This window comes from Phyllobates terribilis, unplaced genomic scaffold, assembly GCF_046119375.1.
Source record: "Phyllobates terribilis strain yellow unplaced genomic scaffold, ASM4611937v1 Scaffold_10__3_contigs__length_209671492, whole genome shotgun sequence".
Taxonomy (NCBI): Eukaryota; Metazoa; Chordata; class Amphibia; order Anura; family Dendrobatidae; genus Phyllobates; species Phyllobates terribilis.
This window is the reverse complement of record NW_027362770.1, coordinates 184631962-184652093: the sequence shown is the minus strand read 5'-3', so window position 1 is coordinate 184652093 and position 20132 is coordinate 184631962. Positions and strand designations below refer to the sequence as shown.

The 20132-nt window shown below is 51.1% G+C and overlaps 1 protein-coding gene across 1 annotated transcript in view; it reads right to left on the bottom strand.

The window, feature by feature from the left end:
• The window catches only part of B4GALNT3 (beta-1,4-N-acetyl-galactosaminyltransferase 3), a 78390-nt gene that overhangs the window by 44294 nt on the left and 13964 nt on the right, over positions 1 to 20132 (bottom strand). The window contains exon 3 of the mRNA XM_073650319.1: positions 10561 to 10661. Coding sequence (XP_073506420.1) covers positions 10561 to 10661 — 101 coding nt within the window. The remainder of the gene's footprint in view (positions 1 to 10560; positions 10662 to 20132) is intronic.

The window sequence follows — 20132 nt, the reverse complement described above, 5'->3', positions numbered from 1 at the left end:
GATTCCCGGTGTCCACTTCATGGACCGCCACTTCAGTCCTGCCAGGCAGGTTGGTGAACACTGTTTGGAAGGGTTTCAGCACTGCTTGCATCTGAGACCTCTGGTCTGTGGATAGCAAGTCGCTTAGCTCTACATCCTCTAGGGACCCGCTGGCCTTCGCTTGGGCGAGCATGTCCAAGAGGGGGTCATCCTCCCCATCCTCGGGCAGGTTGCAGACCGGTAGGACGCAGGTTCCACGTTCTTGATGAGCCTTCATCATATTAACGTGAAACGCCTTCCGCCTACCCCGCTCGTGGTCAAGTGTGATCACGTAGGTGACCGGGTTGAGCTGTTGGTGAATGACGTACGGGCCTTCCCAGGCCGCCTGAAGCTTGTCCTTTGGTACGGGGACCAGCACCCACACCTTCTGACCCACCTGGTAGGTCCGTTCTCGTGCGTTCTGGTCGTACCAATGCTTCTGGTCAGCCTGGGCTTGCGCCATGTTGTCATGCACCAACTGCGTCAAGGTCTGCATCTTGTCACGGAAGCGCATGACATACTCCACGATGGACACTCCTGGGGAGCTCGGCTCTTCTTCCCAGAATTCCCTTATCAACCCAAGGGGTCCTCGGACACGCCTGCCATACAGGAGCTCAAAGGGGGAGAACCCCGTCGAGGCCTGTGGAACCTCTCTGTAAGCAAATAGCAGGTGTGGGAGGTAACACTCCCAGTCGCGACCCTGGGTCTCAACCAGCATTTTTAACATCTGTTTGAGGGTACCGTTGAATCGCTCACACAAACCATTGGTCTGTGGGTGATACGCACTTGATACCAGATGCTGCACCTGCATTTTCTTACATAGGGCCTCCATTAAGCGTGACATGAACTGAGTCCCCTGGTCGGTAAGCATCTCCCTGGGAAATCCTACTCGTGAAAAGATGGCCAAGAGGGCGTCCGCCACCTTATCCGCCCTAATTGAGGACAGGGCTACTGCCTCCGGATACCGGGTAGCATAGTCTACCACGGTAAGGATGAAACGTTTTCCAGAGCTGCTGGGTGTGGCCAGTGGTCCCACAATGTCCACAGCAATCCTCTGGAAAGGCTCCTCTATCACTGGCAAAGAGATCAGGGGGGCTTTGGGGGCCGGCCCTGACTTTCCCACTCTTTGACACGTGGTACAGGAGCGACAGTAGTTCACCACATCTGTCCTCATTTTGGGCCAATAAAAGTGATGAGACAGCCGGGCCTTGGTTTTGCTAACCCCCAAGTGTCCAGCGAGTGGAATTTCATGGGCGATCCGCAACAACTCGTCCCTGAATTGGTAGGGGACGACCAGCTGTCTTTCCCTCAGCCACTCCTGTTGGGGTGTACAGGGAACTGTCTCCCAGTACAACCTCCCTTGGTCCCAGAATACCCTCTCCTTATCAGACTCGGAGGTGGGCTTCTCAGCGAGGCTCCTTAACGTCTCCAGGCTAGCATCTGAGTGCAGAGCTGCCTGAAACTCCTGGCTGGAGGAAGCCAGAAGTGAGGTTAAGGCCACGTCCTCACTAGGACCCTCTGGGACCGGCTCTGGGTCCATACCTGATCCTGTTATTCCTCTGTCCGAGGAGGGTCCAGAAGGCAGGGCGTTACTTGCATTCTGGGCACTCTGACTGCGGGTAACAGCGGCTATATAGGCCGTCTCCCCGGGGAATAACACCGTCTCATTAGCCTGAGAGGCCATGAGAACTACTTCTCCATCATCCTCCATTACCTCAGGCACAGTGCTACGTATGCGGCAGCTACCATCAGCCAGGTCACCTTCTGTTGTGACACTGGTCACTGGCACAGCACCACCTGCTTCATGGTCCTCGTGCCTCTCCCCATTACCCTTGGCACTGACATTTGCTCCTGCTAGGGGATCCTCAGCAACATCACCCCGCAGAGTGACATGGCTGAGTTCTCCTGCACCTTCCAATACAACAACATCATCATGATCATCATCACCATCATCATGTAAAGCATTGACATTCACATTATTAGCGTTAACCTTACCAACCGTATCAGATCGGGGAGGGGTGTCAGGGACATAATAAGCAAACATCCTCCCCAAATCAGTTCCCAACAAAACATTTGCAGGTAGGTTTTTGGATACTCCCACTTCCTTCACCCCACTCCCCGCACCCCAATCAATAAAAACCCGGGCCATGGGCAAGGGGCATCGGACGCCCCCAATCCCAGTGACAGTCAGGGTCTTTCCTGGAATAAGCGCTTCAGGGGACACCAGTTCGGGTCGGATGAGGGTTCGTTCGGCCCCAGTGTCCTTGAGGCCTACAGTGAGAGTGTTCCCCACCCTGACAGACTGAAAGTTTTCACAGGCCCTTCCAACCGGCCCTCCCACCAAAAGAACTGAGGCATTAGGCCCTGGGACCTTGGATGGGGGGTTCTTCCTCTGCTTCTCTGGGCAAGTGGCGCTGAGATGACCAGTCTGGTTGCAGGAATAACACCTGCGGGCATCGGATGCAGGCAGGGCCTTGGCAACGGGAAAAAGGCCTCCGGAAGGTCGGCTGGCAGGGGCAGGGATGGTGGTTGATGGCTTACCCCCTTTCCAGCTGGCGACGACCGGCTTCCGCACCTCTGGTCTCCGGTTGGCCTCGTAGGTGTCTGCGATCTGCGCTGCTTTATTGGCATCAGGTGGCTCCCGATCCATCACGAACTGCCGTACCTCAGTCGGACACAGATGCAGGAACTGGTCTTTCACCATCAGGTCCTTTAGCTGCTCAAAGGTGGTCGCTGACAGTCCTTGGATCCACTGCTCAAAGTTGGTTCTGAGCCCGTCTAACACATCGCTGTAGGTGTCATGTGGTCCACGTTGGAGGGTTCTGAATTTTTTCCGGTAAACCTCCGGAGTCAGCTGGTACTTTTTTATCAGGGCCTGCTTGACAGCCCCATAGTCTCCATCCTGCTCTCGAGGGAGGGAAGCAAACACCTCTAAAGCTTTTCCTCTGAGCCCTGGAGTCAAATATCTTGCCCATTGGTCGATGGGCCGCTGATACTGCCTGCAGGCCTTTTCAAAGCCTCGCAGAAATGTGTCCAAGTCCCCATCCTTTTCCATCACAGGGAAGTGCTCAGGACGAGGTTTAAAGCAGCTGGCACTGTTGGACTCACGGGTCTGCGTAGAGGGCGACTCCTTCTGAATCCGGGCTAGCTCCAGCTGGTGTTGTCGGTCAGCTTGGGCCTGTCGCTCAGCAGCCTCTCGGTCAGCTTGTCGCTCAGCAGCCTCTCGGTCAGCTTGTCGCTCAGCCCGCTCCTGGAATTTCAGGATCAGCTCCAGTCGTCCATCATGATTGTCTGTGGCGAGCTCCTCCAAGGCCATCTGCAGGTGGGGGTCCACACTACCCTGGTTGCGGGTATGGCTGGCAATCACAGGTTGGACCCCGGCAGCAGCGCCATCCGGGCCTTGGCTGGCCGCCCCCTCATCAGGGCTCTGCTGTCGGACGGGCTCTGCAGCATCTTGTAACAGTTCAGAAATCATTTGTTCTTTGCTTTTGCCGTGGGGGTCAATGCCTTTGATTATACATATTCCAGTAAGAGTGTCCTTTTTCTGCTGGTGATACCAGGACTCCCCAACTACGACCATGATCACCAAAATAAAAATAGAAAAGAAAAAGCGAAGAAGGGTAGGGGTAACTGCTACACATACAGTATTGTCTCAGATCTAATAAACACTGAGTTCGATCTTCAAAACTTTTGTGCAAGTTTTTAGTGAGAGGAATGATTGCTCAAACCAGATCACTAATGTCCTATGATCCCACCGCTTGCCACCAATTTGTCACGAAAACAACACCCACTCTTGGGTCAGACCTTGCAGCTCTCTGGCGCCCCCTTATCCTGCTGGTCAAACACGGTATTGACAAAGGATAAGCACGGGTGCAGCTGCTCTAATTTATGTCGACTATTGTGGCACGTGATGTGACAGGACGTATATATACCACCAGTTCCTTCCAGGAACGTATATATACCTCCGACCAGCCACCCTCAAACCACAATATCACATAAATACTGGTATACTGCCACCACCGATCGCTTAACAGGTGGATCGGGTACCTGGTAGGTAACGTGAATTAGCGGGTGAGGAACGTGTTTGCTCGACATAGGACAAGAAGAACGAAACTGGTAAATAATTAATGATTTACTCCCAAAAGGTGGGCAGTGTTTACAAAATATATACAAGATATTATAAAGGAGACAATTTACATGTATGCATAAACAGTTATTAAAATAAAAGGGATAAGTAATAGCAAAACCTGCTTCACAAGGTGATGGTCTCAGATTCTGTGGGAGGGACGGCTACCCGGAAATTAGAGGTGATTCTTCTTACGCCGCGTGATGTGCGTGCGTTCGACGTCCCTGAGAAGAATGACCTGAAAATGGCCGATTTGCTTTTTAGTAAGCAGCCAAAACTCTGGGGAACACCCCTTATTTACCTTACAAGGGGGGCTCGGCTTTGCGAGCCCACCCAGCTGCAGAAGACCTAAAAAATCCTTCAGATTCCATATCTTGGTGTGGGGGGGTCCCACATCCAAGAGGGAGATATCATCTGGACCGTCACCAATATTCATGAAGATAGATATTAAATATGAAACCTCTATGACGCTCAGAAGCTCAGAATCCATTATCTCAGTTCCCGGTTATTCCTCAGTTATGCAAGTTATACTATTGTAATGGGAAAAAGGTGAGCATTCAAAAAACGTGGTTCCGATGTTTCTGTCAGACCTGTGCGTGATTAAAATTGGCATAAAACGTTTGTACAATTAAACAATGGGATTTTTTGGAGGGATTTTCCGGTTTGTACCAGCGCTTGCCCTGGACTGAGGTTTTATGGCTGGTCATAAAAATTCCTGGTTTGGGGAGAAGCAAAAGTGAGTTCTATGTCTTCACTTACAAACAGATAGGGGGTGGGGTTTTTTTTTTTCTTTTTTAAAACATCTCTCATTTTTTAAAACTCGGGCAAAAATACCTTTTGCCTGACAGGATGTAAGGTGCTCTAGTCCTATGTGCCACCTTGTATGATGGGATGTAAGGTGCTCTAGTCCTATGTGCCACCTTGTATGATGAGATGTAAGGTGCTCTAGTCCTATGTGCCACCTTGTATGATGGGATGTAAGGTGCTCTAGTCCTATGTGCCACCTTGTATGATGGAATGTAAGGTGATCTAGTCCTATGTGCCACCTTGTATGATGGGATGTAAGGTGCTCTAGTCCTATGTGCCACCTTGTATGATGGGATGTAAGGTGCTCTAGTCCTATGTGCCACCTTGTATGATGGGATGTAAGGTGCTCTAGTCCTATGTGCCACCTTGTATGATGGGATGAAAGGTGCTCTAGTCCTATGTGCCACCTTGTATGATGGGATGTAAGGTGCTCTAGTCCTATGTGCCACCTTGTATGATGGGATGTAAGGTGCTCTAGTCCTATGTGCCACCTTGTATGATGGGATGTAAGGTGTTCTAGTCCTATGTGCCACCTTGTATGATGGGATGTAAGGTGCTCTAGTCCTATGTGCCACCTTGTATGATGGGATGAAAGGTGCTCTAGTCCTATGTGCCACCTTGTACGATGGGATGTAAGGTGCTCAAGTCCTATGTGCCACCTTGTACGATGGGATGTAAGGTGCTCAAGTCCTATGTGCCACCTTGTATGATGGGATGTAAGGTGCTCTAGTCCTATGTGCCACCTTGTATGATGGGATGTAAGGTGCTCTAGTCCTATGTGCCACCTTGTATGATGGGATGTAAGGTGCTCTAGTCCTATGTGCCACCTTGTATGATGGGATGTAAGGTGCTCTAGTCCTATGTGCCACCTTGTATGATGGGATGTAAGGTGCTCTAGTCCTATGTGCCACCTTGTATGATGGGATGTAAGGTGCTCAAGTCCTATGTGCCACCTTTATTATGGGATGTAAGGTGCTCTAGTCCTATGTGCCACCTTGTATGATCGGATGTAAGGTGCTCTAGTCCTATGTGCCACCTTGTATGATGGGATGAAAGGTGCTCTAGTCCTATGTGCCACCTTGTATGATGGGATGTAAGGTGCTCTAGTCCTATGTGCCACCTTGTATGATGGGATGAAAGGTGCTCTAGTCCTATGTGCCACGTTGTATGATGGGATGTAAGGTGCTCTAGTCCTATGTGCCACCTTGTATGATGGGATGAAAGGTGCTCTAGTCCTATGTGCCACCTTGTATGATGGGATGAAAGGTGCTCTAGTCCTATGTGCCACCTTGTACGATGGGATGTAAGGTGCTCAAGTCCTATGTGCCACCTTGTACGATGGGATGTAAGGTGCTCAAGTCCTATGTGCCACCTTGTATGATCGGATGTAAGGTGCTCTAGTCCTATGTGCCACCTTGTATGATGGGATGTAAGGTGCTCTAGTCCTATGTGCCACCTTGTATGATGGGATGTAAGGTGCTCAAGTCCTATGTGCCACCTTTATTATGGGATGTAAGGTGCTCTAGTCCTATGTGCCACCTTGTATGATGGGATGTAAGGTGCTCTAGTCCTATGTGCCACCTTGTATGATGGGATGAAAGGTGCTCTAGTCCTATGTGCCACCTTGTACGATGGGATGTAAGGTGCTCTAGTCCTATGTGCCACCTTGTATGATGGGATGTAAGGTGCTCTAGTCCTATGTGCCACTTTGTATGATGGGATGTAAGGTGTTCTAGTCCTATGTGCCACCTTGTATGATGGGATGTAAGGTGCTTTAGTCCAATGAAACACCTTGTATGATGGGATGAAAGGTGCTCTAGTCCTATGTGCCACTTTGTATGATGGGATGTAAGGTGTTCTAGTCCTATGTGCTACCTTGTATGATGGGATGTAAGGTGCTTTAGTCCTATGAAACACCTTGTATGATGGGATGAAAGGTGCTCTAGTCCTATGTGCCACCTTGTACGATGGGATGTAAGGTGCTCTAGTCGTATGTGCCACCTTGTATGATGGGATGTAAGGTGCTCTAGTCCTATGTGCCACCTTGTATGATGGGATGTAAGGTGTTCTAGTCCTATGTGCCACCTTGTATGATGGGATGTAAGGTGCTCTAGTCCTATGTGCCACCTTGTATGATGGGATGTAAGGTGCTCTAGTCCTATGTGCCACCTTGTATGATGAGATGTAAGGTGCTCTAGTCCTATGTGCCACCTTGTATGATGGGATGTAAGGTGCTCTAGTCCTATGTGCCACCTTGTATGATGAGATGTAAGGTGCTCTAGTCCTATGTGCCACCTTGTATGATGGGATGTAAGGTGCTCTAGTCCTATGTGCCACCTTGTATGATGGAATGTAAGGTGATCTAGTCCTATCTGCCACCTTGTATGATGGGATGTAAGGTGCTCTAGTCCTATGTGCCACCTTGTATGATGAGATGTAAGGTGCTCTAGTCCTATGTGCCACCTTGTATGATGGAATGTATGGTGCTCTAGTCCTATGTGCCACCTTGTATGATGGGATGAAAGGTGCTCTAGTCCTATGTGCCACCTTGTATGATGGAATGTAAGGTGCTCTTGTCCTATGTGCCACCTTGTATGATGGGATGTAAGGTGCTCTAGTCCTATGTGCCACCTTGTATGATGGGATGAAAGGTGCTCTAGTCCTATGTGCCACCTTGTATGATGGGATGTAAGGTGCTCTTGTCCTATGTGCCACCTTATATGATGGAATGTAAGCTGCTCTAGTCCTATGTGCCACCTTGTATGATGGAATGTAAGGTGCTCTAGTCCTATGTGCCACCTTGTATGATGGAATGAAAGGTGCTTTAGTCCTATGTGCCACCTTGTATGATGGGATGTAAGGTGCTCTAGTCCTATGTGCCACCTTGTATGATGGAATGTAAGGTGCTCTAGTCCTATGTGCCACCTTGTATTATGGAATGTAAGGTGCTCTAGTCCTATGTGCCACCTTGTATGATGGAATGAAAGGTGCTCTAGTCCTATGTGCCACCTTGTATGATGGGATGTAAGGTGCTTTAGTCCAATGAAACACCTTGTATGATGGGATGTAAGGTGCTCTAGTCCTATGTGCCACTTTGTATGATGGGATGTAAGGTGTTCTAGTCCTATGTGCTACCTTGTATGATGGGATGTAAGGTGCTTTAGTCCTATGAAACACCTTGTATGATGGGATGAAAGGTGCTCTAGTCCTATGTGCCACCTTGTACGATGGGATGTAAGGTGCTCTAGTCGTATGTGCCACCTTGTATGATGGGATGTAAGGTGCTCTAGTCCTATGTGCCACCTTGTATGATGGGATGTAAGGTGTTCTAGTCCTATGTGCCACCTTGTATGATGGGATGTAAGGTGCTCTAGTCCTATGTGCCACCTTGTATGATGGGATGTAAGGTGCTCTAGTCCTATGTGCCACCTTGTATGATGAGATGTAAGGTGCTCTAGTCCTATGTGCCACCTTGTATGATGGGATGTAAGGTGCTCTAGTCCTATGTGCCACCTTGTATGATGGAATGTAAGGTGATCTAGTCCTATGTGCCACCTTGTATGATGGGATGTAAGGTGCTCTAGTCCTATGTGCCACCTTGTATGATGAGATGTAAGGTGCTCTAGTCCTATGTGCCACCTTGTATGATGGAATGCATGGTGCTCTAGTCCTATGTGCCACCTTGTATGATGGGATGAAAGGTGCTCTAGTCCTATGTGCCACCTTGTATGATGGAATGTAAGGTGCTCTAGTCCTATGTGCCACCTTATATGATGGAATGTAAGCTGCTCTAGTCCTATGTGCCACCTTGTATGATGGAATGTAAGGTGCTCTAGTCCTATGTGCCACCTTGTATGATGGAATGAAAGGTGCTCTAGTCCTATGTGCCACCTTGTATGATGGGATGTAAGGTGCTCTAGTCCTATGTGCCACCTTGTATGATGGAATGTAAGGTGCTCTAGTCCTATGTGCCACCTTGTATTATGGAATGTAAGGTGCTCTAGTCCTATGTGCCACCTTGTATGATGGAATGAAAGGTGCTCTAGTCCTATGTGCCACCTTGTATGATGGGATGAAAGGTGCTCTAGTCCTATGTGCCACCTTGTATGATGGAATGTAAGGTGCTCTAGTCCTATGTGCCACCTTATATGATGGGATGAAAGGTGCTCTAGTCGTATGTGCCACCTTGTATGATGGGATGTAAGGTGCTTTAGTCCTATGAAACACCTTGTATGATGGGATGTAAGGTGCTCTAGTCCTATGTGCCACCTTGTATGATGAGATGTAAGGTGCTCTAGTCCTATGTGCCACCTTGTATGATGGGATGTAAGGTGCTCTAGTCCTATGTGCCACCTTGTATGATGGGACGTAAGGTGCTCTAGTCCTATGTGCCACCTTGTATGATGGGATGTAAGGTGCTCTAGTCCTATGTGCCACCTTGTATGATGGGATGTAAGGTGCTCTAGTCCTATGTGCCACCTTGTATGATGGGATGTAAGGTGCTCTAGTCCTATGTGCCACCTTGTATGATGGGATGTAAGGTGCTCTAGTCCTATGTGCCACCTTGTATGATGGGACGTAAGGTGCTCTAGTCCTATGTGCCACCTTGTATGATGGGATGTAAGGTGCTCTAGTCCTATGTGCCACCTTGTATGATGAGATGTAAGGTGCTCTAGTCCTATGTGCCACCTTGTATGATGGGATGTAAGGTGCTCTAATCCTATGTGCCACCTTGTATGATGGGACGTAAGGTGCTCTAGTCCTATGTGCCACCTTGTATGATGGGATGTAAGGTGCTCTAGTCCTATGTGCCACCTTGTATGATGGGATGTAAGGTGCTCTAGTCCTATGTGCCACCTTGTATGATGGGATGTAAGGTGCTCTAGTCCTATGTGCCACCTTGTATGATGGGATGTAAGGTGTTCTAGTCCTATGTGTCACCTTGTATGATGTGATGAAAGGTGCTCTAGTCCTATGTGCCACCTTGTATGATGGGACGAAAGGTGCTCTAGTCCTATGTGCCACCTTGTATAATGAGATGTAAGGTACTCTAGTCCTATGTGCCACCTTGTATGATGGGATGTAAGGTGCTCTAGTCCTATGTGCCACCTTGTATGATGGGATGTAAGGTGCTCTAGTCCTATGTGCCACCTAGTATGATGGGATGTAAGGTGCTCTAGTCCTATGTGCCACCTTGTATGATGGGATGTAAGGTGCTCTAGTCCTATGTGCCACCTTGTATGATGGGATGTAAGGTGCTTTAGTCCTATGTGCCACCTTGTATGATGAGATGTATGGTACTCTAGTCCTATGTGCCACCTTGTATGATGGGATGTAAGGTGCTCTAGTCCTATGTGCCACCTTGTATGATGGGATGTAAGGTGGCATCTTTTATGTTGGAATGTGAAGGACCCCGAAGGACACTCATTTTGGAACATTTGATTTGTGTATAAACTTTTCATAATGGGCACAATAAAAGTTATTACTGTATGCCATGTTTTGTGGGCATTAAAATCTCATGCTGCACTTGTGCAGAAGTGGACATCCCCTTCCATGAAATCCCATGACAGAACAAAGTGCAGGAACGTGCCCAGTGCCGTCCTCCTCACCTCCTGCTGCCTCTCCGGTTGGAAGAACTGCAGATTCGGGTCCACGGCCGGGATATTATTGTGGGCCAGCGCTTTGCCCAGTTCCCTCCAGTTGCTGTACCCTGAAAAAAGTAATAAAATATTTCTGTTTTAATGGGATTATTATACTTTATAAAAATTCATTATTGATGTAGGGGAGCGGTGACAGAGCCGTCCATCACCTGCAGATAAATAATAGGAGGAGCAGGGGTCCGAGATCAGAGGCAAAAACAGGGCGCTCAGGGGCGAGGGGTGTGAGACAGACAGATGGGCACCACAGGTAACAGCGGGTGACGGCTCTCATCTGTAGAAAAAGGATTTATCTTTTGACCCCCCTCCTCCTGTGACCTTATCCTGCTGGGACAATTAGGACGGGCTATATAGAGGGAAGGACAAGTGAGCAGGAGCCCCAGAGACATAGAGCAGGGCTCATCCTGAGCTTCCTGGTTCATGGATACAAGCCCAGAACTTTGCGCAGTGTACAGTCATCCTAAGTGTTGGTACCCTTGAAATTGTTCCAGAAAAAGTTTTGTTATACACATTTTTATTTCCTTTGTATGTATTGGAAAAACACAAAAAAAAAAATAAGAAAAAAAAGGCAAATTGGACATAATTTCACACAACACCCCCAAAATGGGCCGGACAAACTTGTTGACACCTTTCCAAAATTGTGGATAAACAACTTTGTTTCCAGCATGTGATGCTTGTTCACACTCACCTGTGGCAAGTAACAGGTGTGGGCAATATGAAAATCACACCTGAAACCGGATAAAAAGGGGAGAAGTTGCCTCCATCTTTGCATTGTGTGTCTGTGTGTTCCACACTAAGCATGGAGAACAGAGAGAGGAGAAGAGAACTGTCTGAGGACTCGAGAACCAAAATTGTTGAACAATATCAACAATGTCAAGGTTACAAGTCCATCTCCAGAGATCTTGATGTTCCTTTGTCCACGTGGCGCAACATAATCAAGAAGTTTACACCCCATGGCACTGTAGCTAAACTCCCTGTACGAGAACAGCCGAGAAACATTGATGAAAGATTGCAACGCAGGATACTCCGGATGGTGGATAAGCCCCAATCAAGGTCCAAAGAAAGCCAAGCTGTCCTGCAGGCTCAGGGTGAATAGCGTCAGCGCGAAGTGTCCCTCCACATATGAATGAAATGAAACGCTAAGCAGGAGACCCCGGAGGACCCCACTGCTGACAGAGACATAAAAAAGCTAGACTGCAGTATGCCAGAATGTACATGAGTAAGCCAAAATCCTTCTGGTAAAGCGTCTTGTAGATAGATGAGACCAAGATAGAGCTTTGTGGTAAAGCACATCATTCTCCTGTTTACCGAAACCCGAATGAGGCCTACAAAGAAAAGAACACAGTACCTACAGTCAGATAAGGTTGGAGGGTCACAGACGTTTTGGGGTGGTTTTGCTGCCTCTGGCGCTGGGTGCCTTCACTGTGTGCAAGGCATCATGAAATCTTACTTACTTCAAGAAGCCCCCAGAAATGGATGGAAACAAAGCGCTGCAAAGAGTGCCAACACGTTTGGCCATCTACTATATAATTGTCTTATCCGGTCTGTCAGTCTATCTGTCTGTCTTGGAAATCCCGCGTCGCTCATTGGTCCGGCAGCGGCCAATCAGCGCCGCAGGATTTCTGAAAAAAGATGTCGGCCGTTAGCGGCTCATCTGTGGGACGGAGCTCAGCGGCGATGCAGCCGGGAGATGACCGGCACGAGGCGCTCATCTCCCGGCCGGTAGCAGCGGAAGGACCGCCGGCATCGCTTACCTCCATGCGGAAGGGAGGACCGGGGAGCGGCGCTGCGGGTCGGGATACTTCTGCTGCGAGCGGCCGCTCATGTCCCGGGTTCTCGCAGCGGAAGTACCAGCACAGGCAGCGCCGCTCCCCGGTCCTCACCAAGACGATTCGATGATTGGTCGCGGTCTTCGGACCCGACCAATCACTGATCTTACCGCAAAAGTTAAACACTACTGTGCTGATTGGTCGCGGACGCTGCCCACGACCAATCACCAATTTGGGCGCCAAATTTAAATATCGGACGCGACCAATCACCGATCTTGGCTCCACATTTAAACACCGCTGTGCTGATTGGTCGCCGACGCTGGGCGCGACCAATCACCGATTTTGTCGCCACACATTTAAATAGCGGCCGCGACCAATTGGATGTCAGCGCCGCTCCCCGGTCCTCCCTTGACACCCTAGCCGCATGGATGTCAGCGGCGCTGCCTGTGCGGATACTTCCGCTGCGAGAACCCGGGACATGAGCGGGCGCTCGCAGCAGAAGTATCCCGACCCGCAGCGCCGCTCCCCGGTCCTCCCTCGACACCCTAGCTGCTGATGTCCCCACAGTATCCGCATGGTGTTACAAAGGTTCGGACACTTGTGTTAAAAATCGCTGATTGGTCGCCGACGCTATTTAAATGTGGCGCCAAAATCGGTGATTGGTCGCGCCCAGCGTCGGAGACCAATCAGCGATTTTTAATACAAATGTCCGGACCTTTGTAACACCATGCGGATACTGTGGGGACATCAGCGGCTAGAGTGTCAAGGGAGGACCGGGGAGCGGCGCTGACCTCCATGCGGCTAGGGTGTGAAGGGAGGACCGGGGAGCGGCGCTGACATCCAATTGGTCGCGGCCGCTATTTAAATGTGCCGCTCAAATCGGTGATTGGTCGTGGTCTTGGCCCGCGACCAATCACTGATCTTGCCGCAAAAGTTAAACACTACTGTGCTGATTGGTCGCGGACGCTGCCCGCGACCAATCACCGATTTGGGCGCCAAATTTAAATATCGTCCGCGACCAATCACTGATCTTGGCTCCACATTTAAACACCCCTGTACTGATTGGTCGCGGACGCTATTTAAATGTGGCGCCAAAATCGGTGATTGCTCGCGCCCAGAGTCGGCGACCAATCAGCACAGCGGTGTTTAAATGTGGAGCCAAGATCGGTGATTGGTCGCGGCCGATATTTAAATTTGGCGCCCAAATCGGTGATTGGTCGCGGGCCAAGACCGCGACCAATCACCGATTTGTGCGGCACATTAAATAACGGCCGCGACCAATTGGATGTCAGCGCCGCTCCCTGGTCCTCCCTTCACACCCTAGCCGCTGATGTCCCCACAGTATCCGCATGGTGTTACAAAGGTACGGACATTTGTGTTAAAAATCGCTGATTGGTCGCTGGCGCTGCCCGCGACCAATCACCGATTTGGCCGCCACATTTAAATATCGGCTGCGACCAATCACCGATCTTGCCGCCATATTTAAACACTGCTGTGCTGATTGGTCGCGGACGCCAGCCGCGACCAATCAGCGAGCTTGGCGCCAAATTTAAACAATGCTCTGCTGATTGGCCGCGGATGCCAGCCGCGACCAATCAGCGAGCTTGGCGCCAAATTTAAACAACGCTCTGCTGATTGGTCGCGTCTGGCGCCCGCGACCAATCAGCGAGATTGGTGCCAAATTTAAACAACGCTCTGCTAATTGGTCACGGTTGCCAGCCGCGACCAATCAGCGAGATTGGCGCAAAATTTAAACAACGCTCGGCTGATTGGTCACGGATGACAGCCGATCGCGACCAATCAGCGAGATTGGCGCCAAATTTAAACAACGCTCTGCTGATTGGTCGCGGATGACAGCAGATCGCGACCAATCAGCGAGATTAGCGCAAAATTTAAACAACGCTCTATTGATTGGTCGCGGCCGCCAGCCGTGACCAATCAGCGAGATTGGCGCCAAATTTAAACAACGCTCTGCTGATTAGTTGCGGCCGCCAGCCGACCGCGACCAATCAGCGAGATTGGCGCCTAATTTAAACAGCGCTATGATCTCCCGACGGCAAGTGTGAACAGAGGACCGAGGAGCGCCGCCGCCGGTCGGGATGCTTCTGCTGCGAGCAGCCGCTCATCTCCCAGCTGCTCGCAGAGGAAGTACCCGCACAGGCAGCGCTGCTCCCCGGTCCTCACTAATACGACGCTGATTGGTTGCGGCCGCCGGCCCCGACCAATCAGCGATATGGGCGCCAAATTTAAACCCCGCTCTGCTGATTGGTCGCTACCGCCAGCCGCGATCAATCAGCGAGATTGGCGCCAAATTTAAACAACGCTCTGCTGATTGGTCGTGGACGGCAGACGCGACCAATCAGCGAGACTGGCGCCAAATTTAAACACTGCTGTGCTGATTGGTTGCGGTGGCCGGCCGCGACCAATCGGCGATTTTGGTGCCAAATTTAAACAACGCTCTGCTGATTAGTCACCGGCCGCGACCAATCAGCAATATTGGCGCCAAATTTAAACCCCGCTCTGCTGATTGGTCGCGGTCGCCGGCCGCGACCAATCAGCAGTATTGGCGCCAAATTTAAACCTCGCTCTGCTGATTAGTCGCAACCACTGGCCGTGGCCAATCAGCGATATTGGCGCCAAATTTAAACACCGCTTCGCTAATTGGTCGCGGTTGCCGGCCGTGACCAATCAGCGATATTAGCGCCAAATTTAAACACCGCTCTGCTGATTGGTCGCGGTTACCGGTCGCGAATAATCAGCATTATTGGCGCCAAATTTAAACACCGCTCTGCTGATTGGTCGCGGCTGTGACCAATCACCATTATTGGCGCCAAATTGAAATACCGCTCTGCTGATTGGTTGCGACTGCCGGCCGTGACCAATCTGCGATATAGGCGCCAGATTTTAACACCGCTTTGCTGATTGGTCACGGTTGCCGGCCTCGACCAATCAGCGATTTTGGCGCCAAATTTAAACACCACTCTGCTGATTGCGCCCGGTCGGCCGCATACATATTCTAGAATACCCGATGCGTTAGAATCGGGCCACCATCTAGTGACTGTATATATACAGAAGAATACACATAGTGAGGATTATACCCAGTATACAAGACAGGAGAAGTGGTACTGTGCAGTGTATATATAGAGGACAGGAGGAGTGGCACTGTGCAGTGTATATATAGAGGACAGGAGGAGCGGTACTGTGCAGTGTATATATACAAGACAGGAGAGGTGGTACTGTGCAGTGTATATACAGGAGAAGTGGTACTGTGCAGTGTATATATAGAGGACAGGAGGAGTGGCACTGTGCAGTGTATATATAGAGGACAGGAGGAGCGGTACTGTGCAGTGTATATATACAGGAGGAGCGGTACTGTGCAGTGTATATATACAGGAGGAGCGGTACTTTGCAGTGTATATATACAGGACAGGAGGAGTGGCACTGTGCAGTGTATATATACAGGAGAGGAGGAGTGGTACTGTGCAGTGTATAGATACAGGAGAAGTGGTACTGTGCAGTGTATATAGAGGACAGGAGAAGTGGTACTCTGCAGTGTATACATGCAGGAGTGGTACTGTGCAGTGTATATATACAGGAGGAGTGGTACTGTGCAGTGTATATATACAGGAGATGTGGTACTGTGCAGTGTAGATATACAGAAGTGGTACTGTGCAGTGTATATATACAGGAGATGTGGTACTGTGCAGTGTAGATATACAGAAGTGGTACTGTGCAGTGTATATATACAGGAGATGTGGTACTGTGCAGTGTAGATATACAGAAGTGGTACTGTGCAGTGTATATATACAGGAGATGTGGTACTGTGCAGTGTAGATATACAGAAGTGGTACTGTGCAGTGTATATATACAGGAGATGTGGTACTGTGCAGTGTAGATATACAGAAGTGGTACTGTGCAGTGTATATATACAGGAGATGTGGTACTGTGCAGTGTATATATACAGGAGATGTGGTACTGTGCAGTGTAGATATACAGAAGTGGTACTGTGCAGTGTAGATATACAGGAGATGTGGTACTGTGCAGTGTAGATATACAGAAGTGGTACTGTGCAGTGTATATATACAGGAGATGTGGTACTGTGCAGTGTATATATACAGGAGATGTGGTACTGTGCAGTGTAGATATACAGAAGTGGTACTGTGCAGTGTATATATACAGGAGATGTGGTACTGTGCAGTGTATATATACAGGACAGGAGGAGTGGCACTGTGCAGTGTATATATACAGGACAGGAGGAGTGGCACTGTGCAGTGTATACACACAGGACAGGAGGAGTGGCGCTGAGAGTAGCACCTGCCTCCTGAGCTCAAGCACTTCCAGGAGGAGGGTCGTCATCTGCCTCTCTTCTCCCCAGGGAGAGGCAGGCCTACTGGGAAGCCGGCATGGCTTCCCAGCCTCCTATCCCCCGGTCTATGCCGGCGGGGGAAAAGGAGCCTCAACAACCGGCCCAGGAGGGAGTGAGGAGATCGGGAAGGGTGAGGAAGAATACATCCACCTGCTCCAACCCCGAGACTGTTCACCGCCAGCCCAGAGAGGGAGACCGGGGCACCCCAGGCCCCAGGAACAAGAGCCCAGCAAGATCCTGGGGGGAGATGAGCTCCAGCGAGTCCACAAGTTCCTTCTCCTCCCGAGTGGTCGCCACATTGCGAGAGTACGAGGACGCCGGCAAAGCACTAACCCAGCTGAAAGAGGAGCTGAGGGAGGCCCAGGTCCTGAACACCCGGGCGTCCAACAAGGAAAGACCCGCGACCTCCCAGAGGTTTAAAGCCCTCAGAGACGAGGTGGTCAGGTTAGTGCTCCTCCGGGAGGGGATTGAGAAAAGCGCAGGTCCCTTCCTGGAGAGGTTTAAGAACCAGCGGCGGTTCTCAGAAATGAAGGGGTTTAACACCTCAGGAGAACCGCCAGCCGGCGTCCTTAGTGAAGAGGAGGAGGAGGATGATGAAGAGGTGACTGGAGTCTCAGTTGCTGGAGCCAGTGAGGGGCAGAGCCAGAGCTCAAGCGGTCTCCCTGCAGGGCAGAGGACTCCCACAGCAGAGGCTGGAGTGTCGGGGGAGGAGGAGGAAGGAGGACTGCTGAGGGAGATCCGACTGCTGGAGTCTCCAGTGGACCTGACGCGGTTTTCCTTCGGTGAGGACAAACCAGTGGAGGAGACAGGGAAGAGGAGGAAGAAGAAGACCGGAGGAGCCCCTCAGGAGGTGGTGAGTTACAAGTATGTACCAATTACTGATGTTGCGCCTGCCACCTTCTGTTTAAACCCCACCAAACCTAAAGGCACGGGCTCTGCAGTGGGCTCGAGGCAGAGGCAAGGTGGGGAGAGGAGGAGGACGTCCGGCGATGCTGCCATCTGTGCGGGGAACAGTGCAGGGGGCGAGGCTGTGGAGGTACTCACAGCGCCGGACATAGGAAGTTCTGTGGAGTTTCCCACCCTGCCCTCTGCGGCTAAGCCGGTTATCACCGGGGCCGGGGGGGCAGGGAAGGATGTGAAAAACACACCTGTGAGGAACACTGGGCACACTGCTGCGACAGGGGGGCAGTGTGCCCCAGCGCCCAAAAAGGACACTAAGACCCCAAAGTCTGTGGGTGCAGGGCGGGCAGAGGTGCCGAGAAAACAGTCTGGCCAGAACAAGGACCAAAATGCTGCAGTAGGGGGGCGGGGCGCTCCAGCACACGACCTGCAGAAAGCCAGCAGCAACCAAAAGAAAACGGGTGTGGTGCTGCAGGGAAGGGAGTCTCTGGAAGTGCTCCCCTCCCCCGGCCCAGCAGGTGTGAGTGCAGAGACACCAGACACAAGGGAGGAAGGAATGGAGGTGACTGTGGAAGGTGCAGAGAACAGCAGAGGTAATGGGGTGACAAGTAAAGGGAATGGAAATAGTGGTGCAGTGAATGATGGGAGTAATGGTGGAGCAGATGATGAGAGTAATGGTGGAGCAGATGATGAGAGTAGTAGGAATGGTGGAATTAGTGGTACAGTGAATGATGATGCAGCAAATGGTGGGGGTAGTGGTGCAGTGAATGATGATGTAGCAAATGGTGGGGGTAGTGGTGGAATGAATGCTGGGAGTTGTGGGAATGGTGGGAGTTGTGGTGTAGCAAATGTTGGGGGTAGTGGTGTAATGAATGGTGGGAGTAATGGTCCTGCAAATGGTGTGAGTAGTAGTGGAGTGAACGATGGGAGTAATGGTCCTGCGAATGGTGTGAATAGTACTGGAGTGAATGGTGGGAGCAGCACTGGTGTTGGTGGGGGGGAAGTAGGCGCTGGTCCCGCTGCCCCCCAGCATTGGCGGGGGCTTCAGCCCAAAGCTATTCAGGAGCTGTCAGTGCTGGGGGTAGTAGTGCGCCCTCGTCTGGTGGCCCTGGGGATAGTGACTTGCAACAGCAGCTCCTGGACGCCCTGAGGAGAGGGGAGAGCTCCATCACTGTAGAGGGGAGGGAGGTTGATCTGTCTTTCTGGATAGAGAGACATGGTCTTTCAGCCTTCCGAGATAGAGGGGCAGAGACTGTCTGGTCTCTGCCGACAATGGGGCAGAGGAGTAACCGTAGGAACGTGGTCCGTCTCCAGTGGGTAAGCAAGGATGCCTGTCCTGATAGGTCGAAGGTGGTTGAGCTCCTGCTGGGGATGGGCTTTGCGGCATATGACATCTTTGCCTTGATCCATCCCTACGGGACCTCCTACTTCGATGTCAGCTGCGTGAGACCGGAGGGCCTTGAGCTTTTCTGGTCTCGCCATGAGCTGGCTCGGAGTCGCCCCGAATGGCATGGTCTCTTTCCCCTGGCAATAACCCGCCAAGATTCAGTCAGGAAAGTGACCGTTTTGACTAGTAACGAGTCGCTTTCCTGTATGGACATTACCACCTGGGTGAGTCGATACGGAGAGGTCACCAATATTCCTGAAAAGAATCTGGATGACCATGGTATCTGGTCAGGGGCCTGGACCTTCATGGTGAGATTGAAGGTTTCGGGAAACACTGTTACCCATATCCCCTCCTCAACCTTTTTGGGGAGGGATAGGATCTTGATTTTCTACCGGGGGCAGCCTAAGGTCTGTCACAGGTGCGGTAGCCCCACACACTTCAGTGCGCAGTGTACCACCCAAAAATGCGCACTGTGTGGGGACCTCAGTCATCTTGCTGCTGCCTGTCGCAGGATTAGGTGTAATTTGTGTGGTGACCTCGGTCACCCGTTCAGTCGCTGTCCGCGTTCCTTCGCCAATGCGGTCCTGAAAGCGGCGAGTGCGGGACAGGCGAAAGCCGGAACTAATTTTGCCGGTGAAGGGACCAGTAGGGGCGGGGGAGGCAGGGATCCGGTGAGGAGCAAGCTGCCGCCATCCACCATCAGGCAGGAGAAGCGCCGTGGGGACAGGGGGCAGGGAGTAATGTCCCTAAACTCTGACCCAGGTACTTCACTTGCAGCTGAGGATCCTAAAGACAGTGAATTGAGCGAGGAAGTCAAGAGACTTGAAAGGGAAGAGCGAGAGGACGCCACGTCTTCCCAGGAACCCTCTTCTGGTGACAGTCTAGATGAGGGAGAGGGGGAGTGGTCACAGAAAAAGAAAAAGGGTAACAGAAAAACGGCCAGAGGTAGGAGGGGGACCAGGTCTTGAGCTGCCTCTTTGGAGTGCGACCCCTCTGACTCTCTGGCCGTGATCCAAGCGCCATTGGAGGGTTCAGCCGCCCCCCCTCTGGTGGATCTCTCCAACCGGTTCGGGGCTCTCCAGGACCTCCCTCTGGAGGGGGG